The 26,342-nt window shown below is 40.3% G+C and overlaps 1 protein-coding gene across 1 annotated transcript in view; it reads left to right on the top strand.

The window, feature by feature from the left end:
• DNAH6 (dynein axonemal heavy chain 6) overlaps window positions 1-26,342 on the top strand; it is a 236,266-nt gene that overhangs the window by 167,455 nt on the left and 42,469 nt on the right. Inside the window, exons 55-62 of the mRNA XM_069494279.1 lie at window positions 353-478; window positions 3,100-3,264; window positions 5,774-5,841; window positions 7,367-7,547; window positions 11,425-11,604; window positions 15,267-15,500; window positions 19,475-19,610; window positions 22,519-22,685. Coding sequence (XP_069350380.1) covers window positions 353-478; window positions 3,100-3,264; window positions 5,774-5,841; window positions 7,367-7,547; window positions 11,425-11,604; window positions 15,267-15,500; window positions 19,475-19,610; window positions 22,519-22,685 — 1,257 coding nt within the window. The remainder of the gene's footprint in view (window positions 1-352; window positions 479-3,099; window positions 3,265-5,773; window positions 5,842-7,366; window positions 7,548-11,424; window positions 11,605-15,266; window positions 15,501-19,474; window positions 19,611-22,518; window positions 22,686-26,342) is intronic.

Raw genomic sequence — 26,342 nt, 5'->3', positions numbered from 1 at the left:
AAAATCCCATTATCTGACTCCATAAATCCATGGATCAGATTGGACTAAATAGGGTTTGTCAAGGGAGCCGTCAGGAAGCAAGACAGACATACCTGAGTATCGTACATGTGGGCTTTTTTCCTAGGAGACTTTTCTTCACTTGTTACAGATTTGAGCAAACGGAAAAGTTACAAACATTGTGCTTAAAAGGTGTCTTTATCGGGGGGAGGGGACGGCGCTATTTTATTTTTTATCTTTTTATATTTCAAATCTGTTTCTAGATTGAATTTCTAAACTTTATTCTAAAGCTTTCACTTCCTAGCCATTTATTATACTCTGAAACAAATGTCCTGCTCTGTGCTTTCTCATACAGGCCAACCGTTGGATAAGGAACAAGGAAAGCAGAAATGGCTTAAAGATCATTAAGCTTACAGATAGTAATTTCTTACGAATACTTGAAAATTCAATCCGACTTGGTTTACCTGTCTTACTGGAAGAGGTTTGCTTTCCACTTTATTTTCTTATGTTAGTTTCCAACTTTCAGATCATCTCTGGAACTCTTTACAGGCCACATCTGCATCATGCTGAAGACACCAGTCAACTTTATTTTCAAATTGGTCAAACCAGTTCTTTGCTCCTTAAACAACACGTTCACATATGGGGGTGGGGGGCAGGGAAGTGAGGGGCAATCTGTTGACTTTCAGACATTGTTTTGGTGTTAAGAGGGATGGCCTCTGTTTTCTGACACTGCTGATTTGCAGGCCTCACTGTAGTGCTTGGTGGTTAGCTGCACTGAAAATTCAAAGCAGTCAGGAACTGTCTACAGCACCAAGGATATGAAGCCAGTAAAACTTTCCAGTGGGCATAAACATTATTTTTCACTTGGACTAAGGTCAGAATTAGATTAAGTGATTACTGACAAGAATGAACTTGGGTTTTGTTAAGTCTAGATGCTCCATTTCTTTGGATATCACTCCAAGAACGGATGTTTTAGAAATTGTTCACTCCCTCAACAAACACTATTTGAAAGCCAGTGACAAACAATATAAATGTGGTTTCTGTCCTCAATAGCTTACAGTTGAGTTGGGGACAGAGACAGTAAACAGAGAAAGAAGAAATGAGAGAGAGGTTGAGGAAGAAAGCTTGTGATCGGGGCTTTGAAGGAGCAAGCAGATGGCTCAGATAGCCAACAAGAGGAGGGAAGGACCCTTAACCAACTTAGATGCCTGGCCAGAGGGAGTAATACTGAAGCTGTGATCTAGGTGATGAGTTCAGCCATGTGACAAGCCCAGCGAGAAGGGCTTCCTAGGCAAAGGAAACAGCATGTGCAGGAGCCATGGACACAAAAGAAACTGGTCAATGATCGTGGTTTATTTCCCTATAAGAGAAGAATGAGTGAGCAAAAGCATGGGCCTTGAGGTTAATCTCAGTTTAACCATGGCTGGAAGTGCCTCTGCTTCAGCAGAAAGACGAGAAGCTCAGAAAAGACCTTTAACCTGGGGCAGCTCAGCTGCAGCACTTGCATGAGTAGGAATAATAATTACAATGTTAGCATTAGCTATCATTTATTGAGTGTTCACTACATGCCAGACTCTATTCTCAATATTTTATTTATATTAACTTATTAATCCTCACCACAACCTTACAAGGTAGTTACTATTATTATCCCATTTTGTCAATGAGGAAATTGAGGCATAGAAAGGTTACATAAACCGAATAGCCTTGCCTGCCTAGAAAATCTCCAGCAAGTCGCCATCCTCCCCACTAGACCCACAAAGAGCACAAGAGGCCTCGATGTGGCCAAGCTTTGAACTTGACCAACACAGGGATGTTCCTGTAATGGATCCCAGGCCCTCTCTCAAACCCTGAAGTCATAGGAGAGGGTGAGGTCTCTGGAAATCTTTGGCACAAACTAGATTCTTGAACCCAGGTTTACTTCATGGCACAGGAAGTCCTGGAGGACTTTCCTTTTTCATAGCAGTGGACAAAAGACTCTCTGTGATGTTCTGCCCCTGGACAGAAGAACATTTAACTCTAGCAGAAAGTTCTTGGAAGTGGAGGTGGGCCTTTGTCAGGACCCCAGCCAGGAACAGGGCACTTTGACTGGGCCTTCCCTGCTCTCTGGAACTTGAGGTCATTAGCATTATGCACCTTGCTGCTTTCTAAATTTGCTAGGGTATTTTAAAACTCCATCTTCCAATTGAGTCTATCTCAATCAGAACTTTTTTCTGAAATAGAGTTTTTAAAAACACAAAATTATATCATGGATAAGGGTAAATTTTATCTCATAAACTTTTAAGAATTTACATGTGCGGTTACCATGTAACAATATGAAATAGATTTTTTTTACTATGGATTACAATCGAATTTCAAAAGCCCCTGGGCCACAGGTCCCCATCATGTACATTCTAACACAAAGATGTTCCTAATGGGGTCCCTTGGCAGTATCTGCATGCCCAAATCCCTGCCAACAACCAGATTTGCTTTGAGGGGGAGAAAAAGCATAACTCTCATGTAGAATTGGGGTTCACAAATTTTTTCTGTAGAGAGCCACATAGTAAATATTTTAATTTTTTCAGGCCTCATCTAATCTCTGTGCATATTTCTTCCTTGTTTGTTTTTGGTGGGGAGGGACGTTGTTTATGAGTCTTTACAACCCTTTAAAAAGGTAAAAAATGATTCTTAGCTCAAGAGTTATACAAAACCAGGCCTCTGTGGGCCAGATCTGGCCTGCACACCTTAGTTTGCCAACCGTTGACTTAGAACAACCATGAAAATGAACAGATCTTCATTTTCATGGGGCCTGTTGAAGGCCACCCTTCAGTGGGCCAGCCTCTCTCCTTTAGCTTATTTCTCATGGCAATGAATAGTGTATAAGACTAGTCTAAGTATTAATAGATGTATTGCCTTCATATGCTCTTATTTCCTTAGATTGATAAAATAACCACTGGAAAATATATACTGTTAGATTTAGTGTGAGGATGCTAATAAATATCTATAAGATCACTGAAAATTGCTTGTTCACAGTAAATTTTGAGACTTAAAGAATTTTGAGAAGTTGATGCCTCCCATTTTAATTGCTTGTTTTTTGTCTTATCTTGTTTTCTTTTAATTTTTAAGCTCAAGGAAACCTTGGATCCAGCTCTAGAACCCATTCTCTTGAAACAAACTTTCATCAGTGGTGGCCGACTACTCATTCGCCTTGGAGACTCAGACATTGATTATGACAAAAACTTTAAGTTCTATATGACAACCAAAATGCCAAATCCCCACTATCTGCCTGAGGTATGCTACTGGTCTGAAGTTCTCAGCCTATCTAGATTATTGAGGTGTGATGTGGTAGGGTGTGAATTTGTACATGAGCTGAGAAAGATTTTCCACACAAAAATTCAGATAGAAAGTAGTGTAAAGTTTATTTTACCTTAGAGATTACAACAGTTTTAAAGAAAGAAAGTTTATTTTACTTCCCAAAGGTGGGAGGGGCAGACGATGAAAGAAAGAAAGGAAAGGTGTCAGCCCCAAGCAAAAGAAGCTCAGGATTTTTGTGGGTACAAAGAGAAGAGAAAGAAAAGGAAAAAAATAGTTATGGCTGCCAGCTGATAATAGAAGCAGCTGTGGAGCAGCTGTGTTTGCTTTTTCCATTTTTTTTTTCTTTTCTTTTCTCTGTCAGGCTGGCTTATCAAAGTCCTTGAAATGTGATCCTGGCAGGGACTGATGAAGAAAGTTGGCACCCCTACTATCTGCTTAGGGCTCTTTAAGGCTATGAAAACAACTCTTAGAGATAATGAGTTAGGCTTGAAGACAACGAGTTTAGTCCCAGACGTTTAATGAAACAAAACAAAGTGAGCAGTGTGCTGTGAGCTTATGTCTCTTACTTTCTGTTTGATAGTTTATCTTTCTCTGTTAGCTAATTTAGCAAGATCATCCTTTCATGATGAGTCTCTGGAGTTTGGTGGGTTCCCACCTAGAGGGAACAGCTCTTTCTCTTTCTCCCTCTTCCCCTCCCCAGTCTCCCTTCCTTACACTATCCTCCACTTCTGCTTCTCTTCTGATTCCAGTCCCCCTTCTCCTGGCCTTCTAGTTAGAATTCAAGCCCCTACCAATCAGGCCCCAGGCCAACACCCTGTCTCACACCACAGTACACCTCTCCTCCTGTCCACAGCCATACCTCATAAACTCAGGGTGCTACTCCCTTCTCTCCACTCTTCTCTCTCCTTCAGCAAAGGACTGTTTTAGCTCCTGTTCTCATAGCTGATAAATGAATCTGAGCTTAACTGAGAGTTCATAGGGAGGGTCAACATTTAAATATGCAAATGCCCATAGCATATACCCCCAGATAAAGAGGTTGCCCACTTGAAAACTCTAGCCACAAGGCAACACTAGAGGATCATGATCCAAACATCCAGTGTCTGTACTTATAGTTCTGAGTGGTGGGGGCATCTTATCCCCTTCCTCATGTCTTTAGACTCCTTGAAGGGAGCTGTGTGGGTTCTACTCCATACACATGTCCTCGAACCACAATGGGATCCAGAAGAAACCTACTGTAGTGCTTCAGAGCCCAAGGCAATTGCAACAGAAATGAAGACAGCTGGGACTCCATTCTTCCCTCTCATGTGGGGCACTGCCTGGCTGCCCACCATTCACATGCCCAGGTGCTGCCCCAATTTCAGGTGCATCTGTGCACTCTGCGGGGTCTTCCCTTGGGAAGGACCTAGACTTTAGAACCTTACTCCTTCACCACCACCACTACGCCCCCAAACAATCCTTGAATATACCACTCCAAAGAGTGTCACTTTCATTTAAGTTATTGAATTTCTAATAGTTATCTGTCTTCACTAGATGTATTCAGATTGAGTGAAATTGACACATTGCTTAAAGAAGTTTCTTGTTAGCCCAGAGAAGTTTACTTGTACAGTGACTGCCAGGGCTCATGTCCCAAGTCCCATTTCAGAGTTTAGAAAGTGACCAGTATGCCAACTTGCAATCTTTGGTTTCTCACTTACTTAACTTTTGAGAGGGAGTGTTGCAACAAGACTCAACCTCAGCTCTGTGACTGTGGGCAAATTATTCCATCTCCAGGATCCTCAAGTCAATCAACTCGAATTTGAAGATAAAGCCTACCCTTCAAGGATTTGTAACATGTGTAAAGTATATGGCATTCAAACACTCTTATTATATTTATGAGGTTTTGCTATTGATTTATTCAAGTGATGTCAGAATGTTATGATATAATAGCATTTTTTCATAAAAATGTTATGAAGGGAAAAAACATATAAAGCTCTATTTATTATCAATAATAGCTTTTTTAAACAGGGACACACTGTGTACAAGTCACTATAACTAAGTGATTTTATTATCTAGCTTAGTCCTCACAGTGTCCCTAGGAGTTATTACTTTTATAATCCCAATTTTTAAATATCAGCACAGATGAACGGCTTATTCAACCTCATATATCAATTAAAGGGTACAGCTGGAATTTGAACTCAAGTTGTTGATTCTAGAATACTGCTTCTAATCCTTCATGGCTCACCTTCCCTTAAAACAGCATGTAGGATTCTATAACTGTGGTGTTTGAGGAACAAGATTGCCACTCATACTGGCAGGGAAAATCATATTAAGATTTTGTAAGCCACTTTATGCTTGACGCATGTGTGTGGGTTTGTGTGCACACATGCAATTACACCTGAGATGTATCCACCTGGGAAATAATGAGCCATGTTCTAATAAAGAAAGCACTTCTTATTTTATTACTCTGCACTTAAGCACTTTTATGTACTCTGTGCTTCTCTTCCAGGTATGCATTAAAGTTACCATCATCAATTTCACTGTAACTAAATCAGGTCTGGAGGATCAGTTGTTAAGGTAAAAGAAAGGGTAGGGGAATAAGAGGAGAATGTCATAGGTTTCCTAATATTTTGTTTAGAAATTTTTTGGCCGGGCGCGGTGGCTCACGCCTGTAATCCTAGCACTCTGGGAGGCCGAGGTGGGCGGATCGTTTGAGCTCAGGAGTTCGAGACCAGCCTGAGCAAGAGCGAGACCCCACCTCTACCAAAAATAGAAAGAAATTATATGGACAGCTAAAAATATATATAGAAAAAATTAGCCGGGCATGGTGGCACATGCCTGTAGTCCCAGCTACTCGGGAGGCTGAGACAGGAGGATCGCTTGAGCTCAGGAGTTTGAGGTTGCTGTGAGCTAGGCTGACGCCACGGCACTCACTCTAGCCTGGGCAACAGAGTGAGACTCTGTCTCAAAAAAAAAAAAAAAAAGAAATTTTTTTTCTTTCAAAATATTAGGGGGGTACAAATGTTTTAGGTGACATGGATCACTTTTATAATGCTTAAGTCCCAGCTATAGGTGTGCGCAGCACCCAAATAGTGTTCACTGTACCCACTGGGTGGGTTTTTGCTCCTCTTCTCCTCCCCACTCCCTCTGGTTGATTTCCACTGAGTTTTTATGAAAGAAAAATTTTAATGTGTAAAAGCACCACACACAAACCCTTAGTCAAAAAGATATGAATAAATGGCCAAGTTCTTTACATTTTCACAGCTGCTCACAGCCACTGTTCTTGCCCACAGTCCTCTCAAGGAGATCAGGGTACACCCTAAGTCTCCACCCACCATCTGGGTAGCGTACTAGTAATAGTTTGTGCACTACAGCCAACAGACCCAAGTGCAAGCCCAGCTCTGCCTCTCATAGCGGTATGACCTCAGGAAGTAGCCCACCAGGGTCTGTGTGCTCATCTGCAACCTGGGGGTGATAATAACAGTGCCCACCTCACTGGAGCATTGAAAGGATTAAAATAGATAATCCATGCAAAACTCTCAACAGGGTGCCCATCATAGAGTAATGCTTAATAAAGATTAGCTTCTGCAAATGGACTGGGAGCAAATTATGAAAGAACAAGTGAAGGGAAGTATAAGTTCACATGTTTAGACAAGGGTGAACCTTGAGGTAAGGCCCCTTTTTTATATGCAACCAAGAATTGGTTCATGGAGGTGTTAGGATTTCAGAATCTCCCATGTTGGTAGAAAAAGAATATTGCCAGCACCATTTTCAGTTTGGCAAGCATTAGAAACAGAAATTGGATGACTGGAGAGGTCAAGCATTAAGCAGGTTTTCCTAAGAGATGAGCAGAAGGTATGGGAAATGTGGAAGGGTACAGGTCTCTGAAATACAAGATAAAAGAATCAGAACTGATGTGTAGTTCAGTGAAAAGCCATTGTATAAACCCAGCAAAAGAGACATTCTGCATTCGGATTTGGCTACTAGCTACTCAGCTAAATAGTATTCAGAATAAGAACAATTACAAATGAGGCAAGAAAAATAGAATCAACCTTAGGGCACTGACAAAGACGTAATTTAGGTGTTTCAACTTTTCTTCTAGTGATGTGGTGCGACTTGAAAAACCCGAGTTGGAAGAACAAAGAATCAAGCTCATTGTGAGGATCAACACTGATAAAAACCAGCTGAAAAATGTCGAAGATAAAATTCTGAAAATGCTCTTTACATCTGAAGGAAATATTCTGGACAATGAAGACCTTATTGAAACACTCCAGGATTCAAAGGCAAGTAATATATTTTAAGTATTTATAGAAAGAGTGTTACTTTAAAAGTTATATCTTCAGCCTTTGAGGGTGCTGCAGGGGCTTTTAAAGCAAGAATAGCGGCCACCTTGGACTTCCAGGGTCATGCATACAGGATTCCTGGCCGTCAGGGATCCTTGCCAACCAAAGAGATGTAGAGAAACTATAGACAATGGCTCCTCTAGTCTTGTCTGCATTTTTTTAATAAAGCATGTAATATAAAGAACTGGAACAAGATATAAGTTGAAAGAAACAAACACACTTATAAATTCATATTAATGTCACCCCCTCCAGGAAGCCTCCCTAGTATTCCCAGCTGGAATTAATCTCTTTCTCCTTTTATAGCATTTTATCTGAATCTCTGTTCCAGCACTTGTCACCGTTTATCTTATGTCATAATTATCCAATTACATGTCTTATCTCTTCCGTTAGGTTGTTAAGTTCTATGCAATAGGAATCTTGATATTCCGTCTCCAAGGGTTAAGCATGGTGGTTGCACACAATTGGTATTCAATAAAAATATGTTCATAGTAAGATAAAGTTTTGCGTTAAATTTATAATTCTTCAGTAAATTATTTCTCAGAGTCGAACCATAACAAAGTGTATACTAGGAACACAGCTTACAAAATGGTTTTCATCCATTTGTGAGAGACAGAAAATAATTTGCTGAAAAATTCCTTTAACTTTAGTAGGCAAGGAGCACATAAGGTTATGTTATTTGCCTTTGTCTACATTAAAAATGGTTTAGGGCTTTCTATCCTACAGTCCCTTGAGATCTCAGTAGTGAAGCAATAATAAATGAATAATTCTGGGTCCCTTGTCTCCTTCCTCTCTCCTTTGGCTTATCTGTTCACAGATCTCTTTATCCTCCTTCCACTTATTCTTCTTTGGACTTTCTTCATTCCTGGCAGTTGGTTGTTAACCCATTTATTTTTATTTTTTTAGCAGTGTTTTACATGCAAACTGTTTAAACAACGAACTATTTCTATGAGGCTTATGAGAAGCAGCATTCCCTCCCTTCTCCCCCCACCATCCACCCATGGCTCCCTTCACAGAGACAACTGCTCTCATTTTACATCTTAACTGTGTCTATACCTCTCATACACACATACACACATACACACACACACACACACACACACGCGCGCACGAGCCCCCTTCCCAGCCTTTGGCCTCCCGTAGTAGTTACAGCTACATCCTGGTTATAGCCAAACATTCATTTTTGACATTGCCTCGGGGTGAAGATCTGGCTGCAAGTATTTGGGGCCTGAGAAGAGGAGGAGGGCAGGGACGCAGCATCCACTGTGCGCTGTGTGCACATCCACCCATCGCTCTGTTTCAGTATGGAACCTGGCTCCCAACTTCTTTCTTTCCATCAAAAAACCCCTCTCTTTTACATTCTCCAGAGGGAAACTTCTATTTTTCTGCCAAGGTAGGGAAAGGACAATGCCCTAACTGAGGGTGGTATGGGGCATATAACCTGGGGGTCTTACAACCAGTTCTTATTTTAGGCACATCCTACTTCCAGCAATGTTTTTTGCAACTAATTCCTAGGCCTTTGTGGAGGACTCTGTTTTATAAATTGGGGAAGTTCTTGACTTTCCTCTTTTGCAGCTTAAAAATTTATTTTTTTGATCTGCTAAGTCATTACTGCCCTCTGCCTGCTTTCCAGCTGCCAAAATTTATTGATATTTCCTCTCCTATTTCTCCCATCTTTGTGGGTTTACACTGCTTTTTAAACCCCTCTCCTATAATTTTATCATAGTTTCAGTAGGGAGTGAAGGTAGATATATGTGTGATCACTGCCATCTTTATCTATAAACTGGTTTCTTTGCAAGGAGTTGCCTTGGAGATATCCTTTCTCTAGAGAAGAGATAGAACTACAATCCTTGGATGCATTTCCTGCCACTTCCTGCCTATAGTTTATACTCCTCTCAACTTCCAGAACCCTTACTTAAAAATATGTCTCATATTCTCTAACTACCACTGAAGCCTCACGTCTCTATGGCATAATGTCTGCAAGTGGTCACCAAACTCAACTGAGGTATATAGTGTTCTAATATTCTCTGGCAAAAAGAAGAAAATGATCTACTCTCCTTTCTCTTTAGTCCTGAGATCTATGTTATCAGTGCCTTGTGCTCCCCAAGGAATAAAGAATTATTTGCTAGTGGGTCTCCATGATCCAGTTGCTCCCATATCAGCTTCCTTTTTCTACTCATGTGAAAGATTTTTTGAGTCCAGGATAGGGGTTGGGGTTTCCCACTCAACTCTATCCTGTATTGCCTCCCCTCGCCCCAGGTTACTAAGGGTCATTACAGAGAGAGTTTGAACCTTCTGATTTCTAGACACAGCTCCCTTTCCTGGTGGGCTGGGGTGGACCATCTAGACTTACACTCTTCCATACGGTAGGTAGCCACTAGCCATATGCGACTGCTGAGCACTTGGAATGTGGCTACACTGAATTAAGATGTGTTGTTAGTATAAAATACATACCAGATTTCAAAGGCTTAATCTAAAAAAAAAAAAAAAAACACTCGATATGTGGATTTTATTTTGATATAGTTTGGTTATATTGGGTGAAATAAAATATATTGTTAAAATTAATTTTATTTGTTTCTTTATAAAATTTAGGATTATATATGTGGCTCACATTATATTTCTATTAGGAAGCCCTGGTCTAGGTAGAAACTTGATGGTTTCCTTTAGCTCTCCCTTCAGTGGAGCAAATACTGAGCAGCCAGTTCCCATGGTGATTTTTTTTCTGGGGGAGTGAATAACTTCTAGAATGCTTCCACTTATTAGCCCAAGATTTCAATCATGCCTTGCCAGCAGTGACTTTTCCACTACAGTTAAATATGCATGAAATGACAGAATTTCTCTTTCTGTTTTTCTGCCATGTTTCTTTAATTTGTATTTCTTTGGTGCGTGTACAGCTTTCTCCAACTAAAGTGCTGATGCCGTTACATAAACTGTCGCTCTTCAGAAAGACCTGAGAATAAAAGCTGACTCTGACTTGTGTTTGGTCTGGCATAGCTGGTTATACTGCAGGAGTGTATTTGGTGATTTTTCATGGCCCCTGCCTTAGACCCTTTGGCTTTCCAGAGACAAAGTATCTCCCAACCTAGGAATACCCACAGCTGAAAAAGGGGGCAGGGCCAGTAGGTAGGGACAGACAGCAATAGAAAGAGAGACACAGAGAAGGGAATCTTGGAAAGCCCATTGGCCAAAAGACTCCCCAGACCGACAAACCCAAAACATAGAAAACCAAAAGAATGTCAAAAAACCTTCAAAACTTTTCAAACTCACGTAGGTTTATAACCCTTCACAAACAACAGCTTCTATCCCCAGGTTTCCGTATGTCTACACCTGGGAATTCTAAGTAAAGAACAAGAATCCGTGTTATTCCAGGGTGGGATGTGGTACTATGTCTTTCTAGCCTCTCTCTATTCCCCTCTTTTGAGTACTTTCCTGGATATCCCTTCTCGCTTCTTTCATTATGGAGCCTTGGACTGCTCCTGGGGAAGTTAGGGGGCAATTAGGAGTGCTGTGTTAGTGTTTCCATCTCAGGAGTAACTCAGATCGGGTCTCAGAGAAGTACTGCTCCAGTTTTTTCAGAGCTACTTGTATTGCCTATTTCCCTCTGCCCATTCCTGACTCTGGAAGGAAAGGAGGTCAGCTTGGTCACAAGAAGGTCACTGAGTCTTGAGACTCATTTACTTCAGTTGGGGACCCCCCCTTATTATAATCACTAACTCATTCTATCCTTATTTCTTTCCCAGGCCTAACTGGATACACTCCAGAAATCCCACTACTTGTCTGAAGCTGATCCCTAAGAATTTGTTATTGTATCTTTAATCAGATCACTTCCGGTGCCATTAAAGTCAGGCTGAAAGAAGCAGAGTCCACTGAGCTAATGATCAACGTGGCTCGTGAGAAGTATCGGCCAGTAGCCACTCAAGGCTCCGTTATGTACTTTGTCATTGCAAGCCTCTCAGAAATAGATCCTATGTACCAATACTCATTAAAATATTTTAAACAGGTAAGTATGTTGTTGTTGTTAGTGAGATTCATCTCTTTGGCTTCCATTTACACCCTGTTGAGTTACTGCTTGCCTCAGATAAGCCACAAGTCCGGTTGTCGGGTACAACAACCCTACAGGAGGTTGGGTCCAGACCTATGGTTCAAGAGCGGCTCCACCACTGTGTCTCCTAAAGATTCGATTGCCTCATAGGCACAGAACACTCTGTAGAGGAAGAAAAGAAAGCTGCTTTGCAAGTTTCATGTTCTCTTGGCTTCTTCAACTACCTAGCTAGCTTGTTTTCCCTCTCACCTGCCTTTCTCTTATTCTTTTCAGAGTCACAGCTCTGTACTATTTCTTTATACTTTTTCCAGTAACCCAGCTTCCTTTCCACTGTTAGTGTGTTCTGTGTTGTAGCTCAACTCTCTGAAAGAACTGACTTTAATCACATTGGTTTATGCATCTTTTTTTTTTCCAGAACTTTTTGTACAACAGCCTGTCTTCCTTCATCCCCCTACCCCTGCCTTTGACTTGGAGGGATCTCTTTCCTTTGTTTCTTCCCCACTTTCACCATACAGCTATCAGACTTTCTTGTTTTATTTCATTCTCTCTACTTTATCTCATATTCACAGTTGAATTTTATCTGCTTTCTTGTGAATAGGATGTTTTTGCCCCTCATCCTCTTTGTAGCATTCCATTATCTCCCAAAAGCAAATTCAATGTCACAAACCTTCAACAAGCAAGGACGAATTTGCTAAAGACTTCCAGGGGCGACAGAGTTTGTATCACTCATTACACGGCAAGACTTACCAGTCATCCCCAGTAGCCCCCCTGTTCACTCCAGGGGCTCCTCACTATAGGGCAACTGGATCCTAAGAGGGCATCTGCAGCAAACATTGAAAGAAACCAAGGTGGAAGCTTCAAGGCTCCTTCTGACGTAGCCTTGGATGTCATACATCACTTCTGCTGTAGTCCATTGGTCAATCAAGTCACTAGGGATAGCCCAAGTTTCAGTGGAGGGGATTTAGACTCCATCTCTCAATGGGAAGAGTAGCAGACAATTTCAGCAATCTTTTATCCAGCACATTTGTTATGCCATATGCCGCATATGGCACAATGTTACCCAACATTGTCTCGGGTGGTGGGTTTTTCTCTCCTGCTGGAATCTCAACTCCCAGGAGGCAGAAATGAAGCCTCATCCATCCCATATCCACCATGGTGCTTAGCACCATATAACACTTCATGAGTCTTTTATGATTGAAGACTCTGTTTTGATCCCTCCATAACATTCAAACAATTCGTAGGACACTAGACCAAGCTTGGTTTTTCCACTAGAAGTCTTATTTAGTATCTCGTCGTGTAGATGTCCCTTGGCTCTCTTGCAACAAGATATGCCTTTGCTTTAGCAGCCTTTAGAAGCCATCTGTACCAAGGTCAAACCTCAGTTCCTAGAAGCAGGGGTTTGAGTTCTCACATCTCTGCTCCCTTCCTTTAGTTGGCAGCAAAGTTAAGCCAAGCAAAGTAAGGATTAGTAAATCCTTTAATGCCACCTAAATTACTTTGGTAACACTTTTCTTATCCTAGGTATTTTTAAAATCTCCTTCAAGAAATAAAAGTAGGCTGGACACGATGGCTCACGCCTGTAAGCCTAACGCTCTGGGAGGCCGAGGCGGGAGGATCGCTCGAGGTCAGGAGTTCGATAACAGCCTGAGCAAGAGCGAGACCCCGTCTCTACTAAAAATAGAAAGAAATGATTCAGACAGCTAAAAATCTATATAGAAAAAATTAGCCGGGCATGGTGGCGCATGCTTGTAGTCCCAGCTACTTGGGAGGCTGAGGCAGAAGGATCGCTTGAGCCCAGGAGTTTGAGGTTGCTGTGAGCAAGGCTGATGCCACGGCACTCTAGCCCGGGCAAAACAGCAAGACTCTGTCTCAAAAAAAAAAAGAAATAAAAGTAAAGATGTTCTAAAAATATCTTGGGCTGAGAGAAAAAGGGATATAGGATAAATCATCAAAGCTCTGGAGTTTTATGGTGTAGAAGGGAAACCAGAAACCCAAAACATGCTTGTAGATGACAGCCCTGGCCAGGACACCCTCCACCAAACCCATCCACAATTCCATTTCACACTGAAATTTTTTAGGGCATTTTGAGATTTGCTATGTTTTATTTTGGCCCCAAACTTATCACATCTTCACTGGGCTTTAACCTCTCTGCTTCTTGTCAGGTTGTTAAAGAAAGCTCAATCCTCTTTCTTCCTGGGTGTGTTAAAACAACTCTACTACCCTTTGTCAACCATCCTTTCAGGAGAATCAACAAGGACTTCCCCAATTCTCTACAATAATTGTTCGCTTCTTCTAAGCCCTTTTAATCTGAGGGAATGGAGACCTGTCTTCTGGTTAGGGGACTGACCCAACCAGGCTATTTTCCCTTTGTGCTCCATCCTGTTAGTAGAAGCGGCAGGTAAAAGAGAGGCCTGCACAGTTGCAACCCAGTATTTCTAAGGAGTGGAGTTTACTGCTCGGCCCTGATCTGTCTTGGTCCTCAGCTGTTTCTGGCTTCCAGTCGGTTTTGATCTGTCTGATCTACCCATGGGCAATATATCTTGATCCCAGGGACGAGGCCGGCACTACCTCACCTCCTACCTTTGCCCCCTCAGGCTGTGGATCCTGACACTGAGCCACATGTCCCTCTGGATCCTGGTGGGACTTCCCTGCAGCCTCTGCTGTCAGATCTTCTTGCCCCATGACTTCCAGGCAGGCCCCTGAGTTCAGCTTCCTCACACAGCTTGTGGCCCTTGGGCATGTCTGGGTCTTCCTTCCATGCTACTGAGAAGTTACAGGAAATAGGAAGGGCTACCTCTGGCCCACTCGTGCCTAACCCTTCATTGCCACCATCTCTACTGCCCTCCCAGGGTTCTTGTCATGTGAGGCACCTTTAAAGTAAGAGATCTACTCTCAAAATGTCCAGGTAGGAAACAAAGTGAAAGACTCCTTTAAAGTTTGTTTCTCTTAAATTTCAAGAAATATTCTAGCACATTCTTTTTACACCCTAAGAATTATCTTGAGGAAGTGCTAAGAAGGGTACATGACCTTACCTTGCCCTTACATCTCTCAACCCAAAATGAAGGGTTTATCAAATCTGGGTTGAGGATGTGGAAAAACTCGTCCTGCCAGCTCACCTCCACTTTCTCAGGTTTTATGTCTCACATCAAGATGATGTCTTTTGAATATGTCAAGAGTTTGGCATTGATCCATTTCTAAAAAAAAATAGAAGAGAAAGAGGAGTACAGATTATAATATTGCATGTCAATTTGGGATTAATTCTAGATTTTTTCAATAGGACAGTACAGTCAATCCTCACTGAACGTTGTTGATAGGTTCTTGGAAACTGCAACTTTAAGTGAAGCAACATATGATGAAATCAATTTTTTTCTCATCCATGTTATAATGAAACAATGTTGAACACAACATTATTCAAGGACCTGCTGTACATCATTTTACTTAAAGTTGTAGTTTCCAAGAACCTATTGACAATGTTAAGGGAGGACTTACTGTATTCACCTCCTGTGCTGCTGTTTACTCACTGACTAGGCAAGGAGTAGGGGTGGGATGAGGACAGGGATTTTTTTCTCCACAGAGAATGAATTAAATCAGAGATATTGACAGAGCTCTTTTTCACATAGTTGTTCAATACAACCATTGAAACCTCTACGAAGGCAGATGATCTACAGGAGCGCCTGAGCATACTACTGGAACAAACTCTCCTAACTGCTTATGTCAATATTTCAAGAGGACTTTTTGAACAACATAAACTCATCTACAGCTTTATGCTCTGTATTGAGATCATGCGTCAGCAAGGAAGCCTCACTGATGCTGAATGGAATTTCTTTCTCCGAGGTTCTGCAGGATTAGAAAAGGTACCTGTTTCACATTTAGATGGTGCATATCATCGTAGATAAATCCCACAATCACCTTACCAATGCTCTGTGGTGACTCTGGTGGCTGAAGGTCATACGTTTGGAGGTGTGGCCCAGTGGAGGGGAGCTGGAGGTCAGGAGACGCTACCTCCACTTGGCTGTGTGACGTTGGTGATGCTTCGCCTCTGTGTGCAGCGGTGTCCTCACCTACAGGAAAGTGATGCTGGGAGTCACCAGTGAGCTAGTAGATGTGAACATGTTTTGGAAAGCTGATCATCTTCCAATTGTGAAGAGTTAAAATCAACAAAAGTTGTGACTCACAGATTTTGCAATACTATTTGTAAAATCATGACCCTCTCTTGCCTGGAGACATCTCTCATTATGAAACATGGGAAGTAACAGAATAACTTGGTTTTCACCTTCTGGAATACTGTAATATGAGTCCTGCTACACCTCCCTTCTTCATGTTCATCCTTTTGTCCTGCTTTCTCCTGCCTAACTGGCCTAACTCACCCACATACCACAAACCTAGTGGCCCACAGAGGTGGGCCCCCAACCCTTGCCTGCAGTTTCACCTCAGCTCCACTCGAAACTCTTGGCTCTGTCCTGCCAATCTCAAGCCCTGCCCTTCGCCCCTGCAGACCTGACATCTGCCCTTGTTTGCCAGTGTTTGAGCATCAGTGTATCACTGGGATGTTGGACATGATGCTTTTTTTAGACTCTCAGCATCTCATACTCCCAAGACAAGCCCAGACAAGACCCCTCCACCAGCTCCTCCTCCCCACCCCCACCCATCTTGCATACATGCATATTCTATGAATCCTCTCTTAATGCATCTCGCCCTCACGATCACAGTTCATACTTACAGAGGGCTTGCTGTGTGCTTCATGTACATCAACTCTTTTATTCCTCTCAGTATGCCTCCTAGGTAAATTCCTAATTTTATCTCTAATCTACAGATAAGATAATATGGCACAGAAAGGTTAAATAACTTGTCACAATCACATCCTTAATAGGGCTTGGAACCAGGATTTAAACGCTTGCAGTCAGTTTGTAAAGCTTGTCCTCTTGACCGGTCCACTCTACCACTGACTGTTGGTCGACCCCTCAGCCAGGCCCTGCTCTGCACGGTTATCGCCCTTCCTTCCTCACGGCAGCCTTGTGAACAGCCTTGTCTACAGTTTTCTCAAGTAGAGGCTTGGAGAAGTTGAAGAACTTTCCATGATCACGCTAATGCGTGACAGGGTCTGATTCAAACCTGTGTCTAAGTTCCCAGAGCCCTCGTCCATTCTAGTCCACGTCTCATGAGCAGCATATTTTGAAAAGAAGTTTAAAATATGTTTTAAATACCATCACACTAGAAACTTAAAATTACCCAGAAATCATCTTCAGAGACTTCTCAAAATTTTTTTATCTAAACTTTCTTTTCCTCTACCATGAGGAAATTTGAATGATTCTTGACAGATTTTTATAAATTAAGAAATGTGTTTGGGAATATGTTTTACATAGTCATTTCATTTAGTTAAGTATTTTAATACTAGTAATTTCCATTTTTATCATAAGTGTTACATTATTTTTTGCTATCTTATGGGCTAAATTAGATTTTCTAGACTGCTCTGGAAAACCAACTTTCCTTTATAAAAGTTTTTTCTGTGGAAAAAGGTGCACTGAGTTCCAAACACCTATGATAAAGTTGCATAACATAGGGAGGTGGTGTAACAAAATGGTCCTGGGAAGGATCTAGAAAGGAAAAGAAAGGAGTGTCCAGGATGGGAGGAGAAGAGAGAGGGAGAAGAGGAAATACACACACACACACACACCCCCATAGAATCTGGAGAGGAAGCACCAGATATACAAAACATACACTTCTAGCAGGTGACAACTGCAGGAAAAGTGAAAAGGGGGAGAGTTGGGGGCCTGCAACTGAAGACTGGCTAGTACAAGCAGAAGTAGGCCCATCCAGGATAAAAACAAAGCAGTTCAAGTTCCTGGACAAACAGAAAACAATTGGAACCAACACACAAAGCCTCAAGCATCTGCAAGTTTCTATCATGTGTGGACAAGGTAAATGGATTTCTGCAAATTGAGGTCTTCAAGCTATCCTTGTTGGCTATATCCAGTCTATACAGTTAGTATTTTTAAATAATGTATTTTAAGATATTTTCTCTGAATGCTAGGAATCCAAAAAATGATACTACTAAAGAGGAGTATCACACCCAGAAAACTTTCCATGAAATCTACTTCCTGGAAAATTTACTAAAATTTTCACAGGAACCAGTGATTTGTTTTGCAGATTCTTATCAGAGATCAAAAGACAACAAAAGTAGCTCACACCTGTAACCCTAGCACTCTGGGAGGCTGAAGCCCAAGGATTGCTTAAGGTCAGGAGTTCTAGACCAGCCTGACTAAGAGTGAGACCCTGTCTCTACTAAAATTAGAATAAAAATAGCCAGGAATGGTGGTGCATACCCGTAGTCCCAGCTACTCGGGAGGCTAAAGCAGGAGGATCACTTGAGCCCAGGAGTTTGAGGTTGCTGTGAGCTAGGCTGACACCACGGCACTCTAACCCAGGTGACAGAAGGAGACTGTCTCAAAAAAATAAATAAATAAATAAATGGTAAAAACCAAAAGGAGATACCACTCCACACCTACCAGAAAGGCTATAATCAAAAAGATAGATAATTACAAGTGTTGGTGAGAATGTGGAGAAATCAGAACCCTCATGAACTGCTAGCTATAGTGAAAAATGGTGCAGCTGCTTTAGAAAACAGTCTGGAAGTTTCTCAAACTATTAAACATAGAATAACCATATAATCCAGTAATTCTACTACTAAGTATGTATCAAAGAGAAATGAAAATATATGTCCATACAAAAAGTTGGACACAAATATTAATAGCAGCATTATTTATACTAGTCAAAATGTGGAATCATGCCAAATGACTATCAACTGATAAGTGGATTAAAAAATGTGGTATAATCCATCCAGTGGAATATTACTCAATCATAAGAAGGAATGAAGTACTGATACATGCCACAACATGGATGAACCTTGAGAACGTTAAGAAGTCAGTCACAAAAGGCCACATATTATATAATTTGATTTATGCAAAGTGTCCAGAATAAGCAAATCTACAGAAGGTAGTCTGGAGTGGCTTAGGGATGGGGGGGATGGTGGTAAAGGGAAGTCATAGCTAAAAGGTACACAGTATCTTTCCAATGAGATTAACGTTCTAAAATTGACTGTGGTGATGATTGCACATATCTGTGAATATAGTAAAATCATTGGATTGTATGCTTTAAATGGGTCAATTGCTTGGTATGTAAATTGTATCTCAATAAACCCATTTTAAAATGTAGTAGAGAACCTCAGGCAAATTATAAAGAACTAGTTTCAATCTGCAATCACGACTGTTTCTATGTCTCTTTTAAAACTTTTACCGACATGCAAACATGTCATGGAATATTGCCAGATAGAATAATACTTTTCCCAGAAATTTCTAGGAATATATGAAATGATTAGACATACACACATCGCAGCTGGAATGAGATCGTAGCTTGTCTTGCTACTGATACTGCCTCTCTACTCATCTTTCCTCATTTCCTAGGAGTCAAAACATCTGAGAATCTGATTTGGAGACTAGTTCTCTGGGAAAAAATCATTAACCATAATACTTGGGGAAGGGGAAGACTGGTGTGGTATGTTGGAGAATGGGCTGGATGTAGACTTAACAGCTTTAATTGATCAATTTGATTTCTGTAAATGTCAACCTGAAAAGTTTTCATCAACTGCACTTCTGTGCAAAGATCCACAGGTAGAATTGATTCAACACCATTTCTATTTGACCATATCTTATTACTAATCCTTAGTAATAAGATATGGTAATTAGAGCTTGATTTTTCACTTGGACAAGGTGAAAATGAATTTTGGGGTTGTCTTTGTGACTCATTTTATTCATTTTCTGTCTTCAAATAGGAACGCCCGCCTAAGCCTGAAGTTCCCTGGCTACTTACTCCCATGTGGTTTGCATGCTGTGACTTAGAAGAATCGTTTCCAGTTTTTAAAGGACTTACACACTCTATATTGTTACATCCTATTTCCATACACTTAGGTAATGTGACTAAAAGAATCTGCTGTAGGGGGGTTGTAAACAGGATCTTGAACGCTAACTTTAATATTTACTTTAAACTCTTCTGCAATGTCAACATTTTTCACTAGGGAATTTCATTTTTAAGAAACTGTGACTTACTTGTTTTCACAGTTTCTTGAGTCAAACGCTTGTTGCATGAATTTTCAGTGTTTCATGTTGACTATTATATCCACTTTAAGGATATAAATATACCTCTAAATATTGCTTTAGCTGCATCCTATAAGCTTTTAACTTTTTATTGAAGGATAACATATGTACAGAAAAGTGCACAAATCAAAAAGTGTACAACTTAACTATCACAACCTGTATGCACTCATGAGCCACCGTCCAAATCAAGAAATAGAACAGTACCAGCAGCCCAGAAGCACCTCATCCTCCCCGCTTTCCACTTCCCCTGCTCTGAATTATAACATTCTATATTAATTTTCCCCACAATTTCTAATATGTTGCCCTTTCAATTTTAAAATTATACTTTTACTCCAAAAGCATTTAGGATTTGGGGGACCATCTTCTTATTATTTATTTCTTTGATTCTTTGTAATTCTTCAGACTTCCTTTGTAGCCTGGTACCTGTTCAGTTTACATAAAATATTCCATGTATGTCATTTCTTGGATGCAAGGTTCCATATGTAGCCTTTAGCTCAGACTTAGTAACTGTAGTGTTTAGTAGGGGTTTTTTATGCTTGATCTGTCAGATTCTGAGAGAGGTATATTAAGGTATACCATTATGACTGACAATTTGCCTTTGTAATTTTGGAATATTTTTCATTACACTTTATGAAATATGCTGTTACATACAAATATGTTTGGGATTATTACCTTCTTAGTAAAGTGTTCATTTTTTTATTAAATAATATTCCCCTTTATTCTGAATAATGCTTTTTTGACATAAAATATATTTTCTAATATTAACATTATTACAGCAAGTTTGTCTTGGTTAGTGTTCTTACTCTATATAGTCTACACTCTTTATTTTCAATTCTTTTGTATCAGCATATTTTTGGTGTTTCTTCAGTGTGATTTTGTTGTTTTGAAGAGTGTGAGAGTCTTTCTTTTTTAACAGGCAATTTTTAATCCAGTTATATTTATTATGGTTATTGATTTACTTAGGTATTTCTCAAACTAGGGAAGATTTTTTTTTCCTCATGGGGACATTTAGTAACGTCTGGAGACATTTTTGTTTGCCACAACTGGGGCGGTGCAGCTAATGTCTAGTGGTTAGAGACAAGGGATGTGCTAAACGTTTCACAGTGCTCAAAACAATCCTCCACAAGTAATTACTTGATCCAGAATGTCACTATTAGTGAGGTTGAGAAACTCTGATCTATTTGGACTTACTTCTGTCATCTTATTTGGGGGGATTTTTTCTTGCCAGTCTTTTTCTTTGCTTCCTTTTTTTCTTCTTTCTTAACTTCGGGTGGATCATCCACACCTTTTTTGTTTATTTCCCCTTCTACTGATTTGAAGTTCTATTTCCATTTTTTTCAGTAATTAACGTTCATTTAACTAAGTATACCCAGCAAAGGTGGTGGTTTAAAGTCTCCATGAACCAGAATTTCTGAGATCTTAATATTCATTTGATTTCTAAATGAAGACTAGGAAAAAAATGCTTTTCAGTAAATGCATCGAATAAAAATTATGTTTCCATATTATCCACCAGTTAAATAAGACAGTTATAGGTAGAGGTAGAACACCAAAAGAAAAATGCTCATAGAAGGCCAGAGATGGTCAGTTAGGTACAGACCCAAAGCAGAAAGGGATAGGTGGAGCCTCATATACAGAGGCAAAGAAAGAAGGAAGGTGCAGAGGATGAAAAGCAAAGTAATTCTGGGGACAACTCATTATTTTTGGGTAAAAAGCACAATGTCAATTTGACACAGTATCCATGTCAATTTGACACAGTATCCCTGTCAATTGGGACTAAAATTTCAGCAATTTAAAAACATTTCCTGCTTTCATTTGCTAAATGTTTAAGTTTATTCCAAAAATTATACAGGATTGTGAAGGTTTTTGCATGTATGATGGGATGGCTTGTGTTCTAAAAGTGAGCATTCAATCTTTTCAGGTGATGTTTAATAATTAATTTCACTGCCTTTCCTAATTGCCTTAATCTCTTGTCTTTTATTATTTCTAAGTACTTCATGACCTATTAGTTGAGAGTTATTTGAAATATGTATTATTAGATCTTGTCCTATTAGCCAGAGTCCTAGTGATTATACAATAAATAATGAGAACCTCAGGGGAAAAGTGTTCCTTTTGCAATGAATAACGGTTCTGCTACCTATTCCTCAGAGTAATGCAACCGCTTTAACTAAAGAGCATTGTGGTATGGTGTGCCCTGTGGTCTCATACCATGTAATTGTGTATATTCCATATCAAAATTAGAAGTCTTTTAAAGGTGAATACTACTCCAGGGCCATGGTCAGAAGTGTCACTAAATTTTTAAGTGTTACCAGCTGTTTGGTCACTAATGTTAAGCCCTCAGGGGAAGAGCCCCAGCAGACCAGCTGGAAACAATTGTTTCCAGTCCAAAATGCAAGCCATTGATTTTACTTAATGTTCAACCCAAGAGGCCTGTCCTATCTCTGGAAGACACACTGGCTGTGTTGGCTTTCTGAGGTTTATACCACACCACGCATGCTGTACCTACAGACATTTCATTGCTAATTCTTACTACGTGTTATAATCATTGTAAGAGCTAACTATTATATGATCCTAAATCTCATGTAAAATGCAAGTCCATTTCTTATAAATATTCTATGGCCAGAGGGCAGAGGATGATATATTGTTTATTAGAGCGTAAAGTATACATGTCAATTTATTCAACTATTATTTATATTGTTCAAATCATATATAATTGTGTTTCCAGGATCTTTTGAGACTTACATTAACCCACACGAATGGGAAGGCTATCATAAAACGAAGGAAGAGCAACCTACGACACATGAAAAAGAGGCTACAAAGCAGGATACGTGGGGTGCAGAATTGACTTCTTTCCATAAGCTGATTCTTATTAAATGTTGTAAAGAAGAAAAGGTAGGAAATTTTTTTTAATTAAAAGACCATGTTGGCCGGGCGCGGTGGCTCACGCCTGTAATCCTAGCACTCTGGGAGGCCGAGGTGGGCGGATCCTTTGAGCTCAGGAGTTCGAGACCAGCCTGAGCAAGAGCGAGACCCCACCTCTACTAAAAATAGAAAGAAATTATATGGACAGCTAAAAATATATGTAGAAAAAATTAGCCGGGCATGGTGGCGCATGCCTGTAGTCCCAGCTACTCGGGAGGCTGAGGCAGGAGGATTGCTTGAGCCCAGGAGTTTGAGGTTGCTGTGAGCTAGGCTGATGCCACGGCACTCACTCTAGCCTGGGCAACAGAGTGAGACTCTGTCTCAAAAAAAAAAAAAAAAAAAAAAAAAAAAAAAAAAGACCATGTTATAAATATTTCTACTAAATTTCAGTAGCCAGTTATGATTCATAAATTTATTTGAGATTAACAATGGTGAAGTTTGGGAAGTGGCTCTAAAAACATAGAGACTCTGTTATTACTAGAATATTTTATACAAAATGTTTTATACAGAGAATGAGGAAAGAAAATACTGGAGAGCCAGCCAGGCATGTGGTCATTCTTTCCTTGGTGTGTGCCATTAGAGCACCCTGCTCTCTGCCAGAGGACAGGGGTCTGTTGGAGGGCTTTAGTAGGGAATTAATGGGCCTTTTAGATCTTGGCAACATTGGGGAAGAAACATTTGAAGGCACAAAACTGTAGTCACCAGGACCTGTTCGTAGACTATCAAAATGGTCTATATAAGAAATAATGACAGTCTGAATTAAGACAGAGGTAATATTAATAGATTGGAGAACTGAAGGAGGGGGTGTCGAGATTAAGCAAACAGTATGGATCCCAGTTTCAGCTTGCATGCCAAAGGGGATAGTTGTACCAACTAAACAAACGTGAAAGGAGAAATGTGTGAGAGAAAGATATCACTGAGTCTACATGCCTGCCAGCCATCAAAGTGGATAGCAGTCTGAAAGCTACTAATATGTGGGTAGGAAACTCTAAAGAGAAATATGGGTTAGAAATAGAGGTGGGAATCATCAGCATTGATTTGGGAAGTAAAATCATGGGAGTTATTGGGACTGTATAAGAATGACAAAGAGTAGACTACAAGGACAGGTGGACAAAGGATGAAACTCTGATGACCACCAACTTTTTTTTTTTTTTTCAATTTAATTTTACAGAATCAAAGAGTCTAACAGTATATCTTGTTAGATACAATATGTCCTCATAATGTATACATTATTTCTTGTACAATGATATGAAATAATATGGGAAATATTCATGATAAATTATTAAGTGAACAGTGCAAGTTAAAAACAATAGTTTCATATTTTTTCCCCACCCCCCCTTTCCCGAGTCAGCACCTTCAAGTGTTACCACTCCCCAAACAGTGCGCAATGCACTTGACCACCAACTTTTAAAGGGCAGAGAGAAAGGATAAGGGATCCTTTCTCATCCTCATCCTGGCTGGGTGAGTATATCAATGAAATAGTGAATGTCTTAAGAAATGTGAAGGTGGGTGAAATATTGGGCTTGTTATTCTCTCATCTTATATGTGCTTGAAATTTTCCATAATAAAAAATGTTTTAACCTCTGGTCACATCCTTGAACACCTAAACTCTCTTGCAACATGTCCTAGGAGAGCTCTCCAAATACGATTAAAGCTACAAATGGTAGACACAGTCATACCGAATTCACAGAGGATTAATTGAAAATTCTTATCAATGCATTCAACAAAAAATCTTACACAGGTTATGCTACCAAACAAAACTTACTCCACAAATCAACACTGAGGAGTCTATAACCCTGATTAGATTTCAGAAATAAAGAGCCAGACACCCATTCCAGAGAAAACAGGGACCTGGATCAGCCAAGACCATGCACAGGATTACCCTGAAGAGAAGATTCAAACATGACAATGCCATACCAGCTACACTCCCTCCCAATTAGAACCCTCACCAAGATATTTAGAAACAACCCTTGCCCTGCTATTGATTCCAGAGGATGACTTGCTAAAGAAATTGGGATTCAGGATATGAGAGCAATCTGGCTGAGACATCTGTCACTCCATTGATCACCAGGGTTGATTTGACTGATCTGGCTGGCTAGGCGGGTGTGCCCTTCCTCACCACTCCATGTGCATCCCTCTGAAGCTATGTGCTCAGTTGAAGTAGATAACCTTCCCCAATAGAGGAGGACCGTTCTTTGGTCAAGGGTATATGAGTAGCTGCGCTCCCCTGTTAGAACCTCTAAACAAGGTCTCAAGAAATTGGGATTCAAGAGTAAAGAATGCAAATTCAGTTTCAAAACTGAAGGTCTATCAATACCCTTCACAATAGCAACAAAGAAAATAAAGTACCTAGGAATATATGTAACTAAGGAGGTAAAAGACCTCTACAGGGAGAACTACGAAACACTGAGGAAGGAAATCGCAAAGCATGTTAACAGGTGGAAAACCACACCATGCTGGTGGATAGGAAGACTCAACATTGTTAAAAAGTCTATACTACCCAAGTGATCTACAGATTCAATGCAATCCATATTTAATTACCAACATCATTTTTCGCAGATATAGAAAAAATAATTTTACGCTTTGTATGGAACCAGAGAAGACCCCATTTAGCAAAAGCAATTTTAGGCAATAAGAACAAAATGGGAGGTATTAATTTACCAGACTTCAAACTATACTACAAGGCTGTGATTATTAAATCAGCTTGGTATTGCACAAGAACAGGAACACAGACCAGTGGAACAAAACTGAGAATCCATATTTAAAACCATCCTCATCTAGCCATCTAATCTTTGACAAAGCAGACAAAAACATACACTGGGGAAAAGAATCCTTATTCAATAAACAGTGCTGGGAAAACTGGATAGCCACATGTAGAAGACTGAAACAGGACCCATACCTTTCACCTCTCACAAAAATCAAATCACAGTGGATAACAGACTTAAACTTAAGGTGCAAAACTATTAGAATTCTAGAAGAAAATGTGGGAAAGACTCTTCTAGACATTGGCCTAGGCAAAGAATTTATGAAGAAGACCCCAAAGGCAATCACAGCAACAACAAAAATAAATAAATGGGACCTGATTAAATTAAAAGGCTTCTGCACAACCAAAGACACTGTCACAAGAGCAAACAGACAACCTACAGAACAGGAAAAAATTTTCGCATGCTACACATCTGATAAAGGACTAATAACTAGGATCTATTTAGAACTCAGGAAAATCAGCAAGAAAAAAAATCAACGCTATCAAAAGGTAGGCAAAGGACATGAACAGAAATTTTTCAAAAGAAGACAGAAGAGGCCGGGCGCGGTGGCTCACGCCTGTAATCCTAGCACTCTGGGAGGCCGAGGCGGGTGGATTGCTCAAGGTCAGGAGTTCGAGACCAGCCTGAGCGAGACCCCGTCTCTACTAAAAATAGAAAGACATTATATGGACAACTAAAAATCTATATAGAAAAAATTAGCCGGGCATAGTGGCGCATGCCTGTAGTCCCAGCTACTTGGGAGGCTGAGGCAGTAGGATCGCTTAAGCCCAGGAGTCTGAGGTTGCTGTGAGCTAAGCTGACGCCACGGCACTCACTCTAGCCTGGGCAACAAAGTGAGACTCTGTCTCAACAAAAAAAAAAA

The sequence above is a fragment of the Eulemur rufifrons genome, chromosome 19 (genome assembly GCF_041146395.1).
Source record: "Eulemur rufifrons isolate Redbay chromosome 19, OSU_ERuf_1, whole genome shotgun sequence".
Taxonomy (NCBI): domain Eukaryota; kingdom Metazoa; phylum Chordata; class Mammalia; order Primates; family Lemuridae; genus Eulemur; species Eulemur rufifrons.
This window is presented reverse-complemented; position numbering and strand designations above follow the sequence as displayed.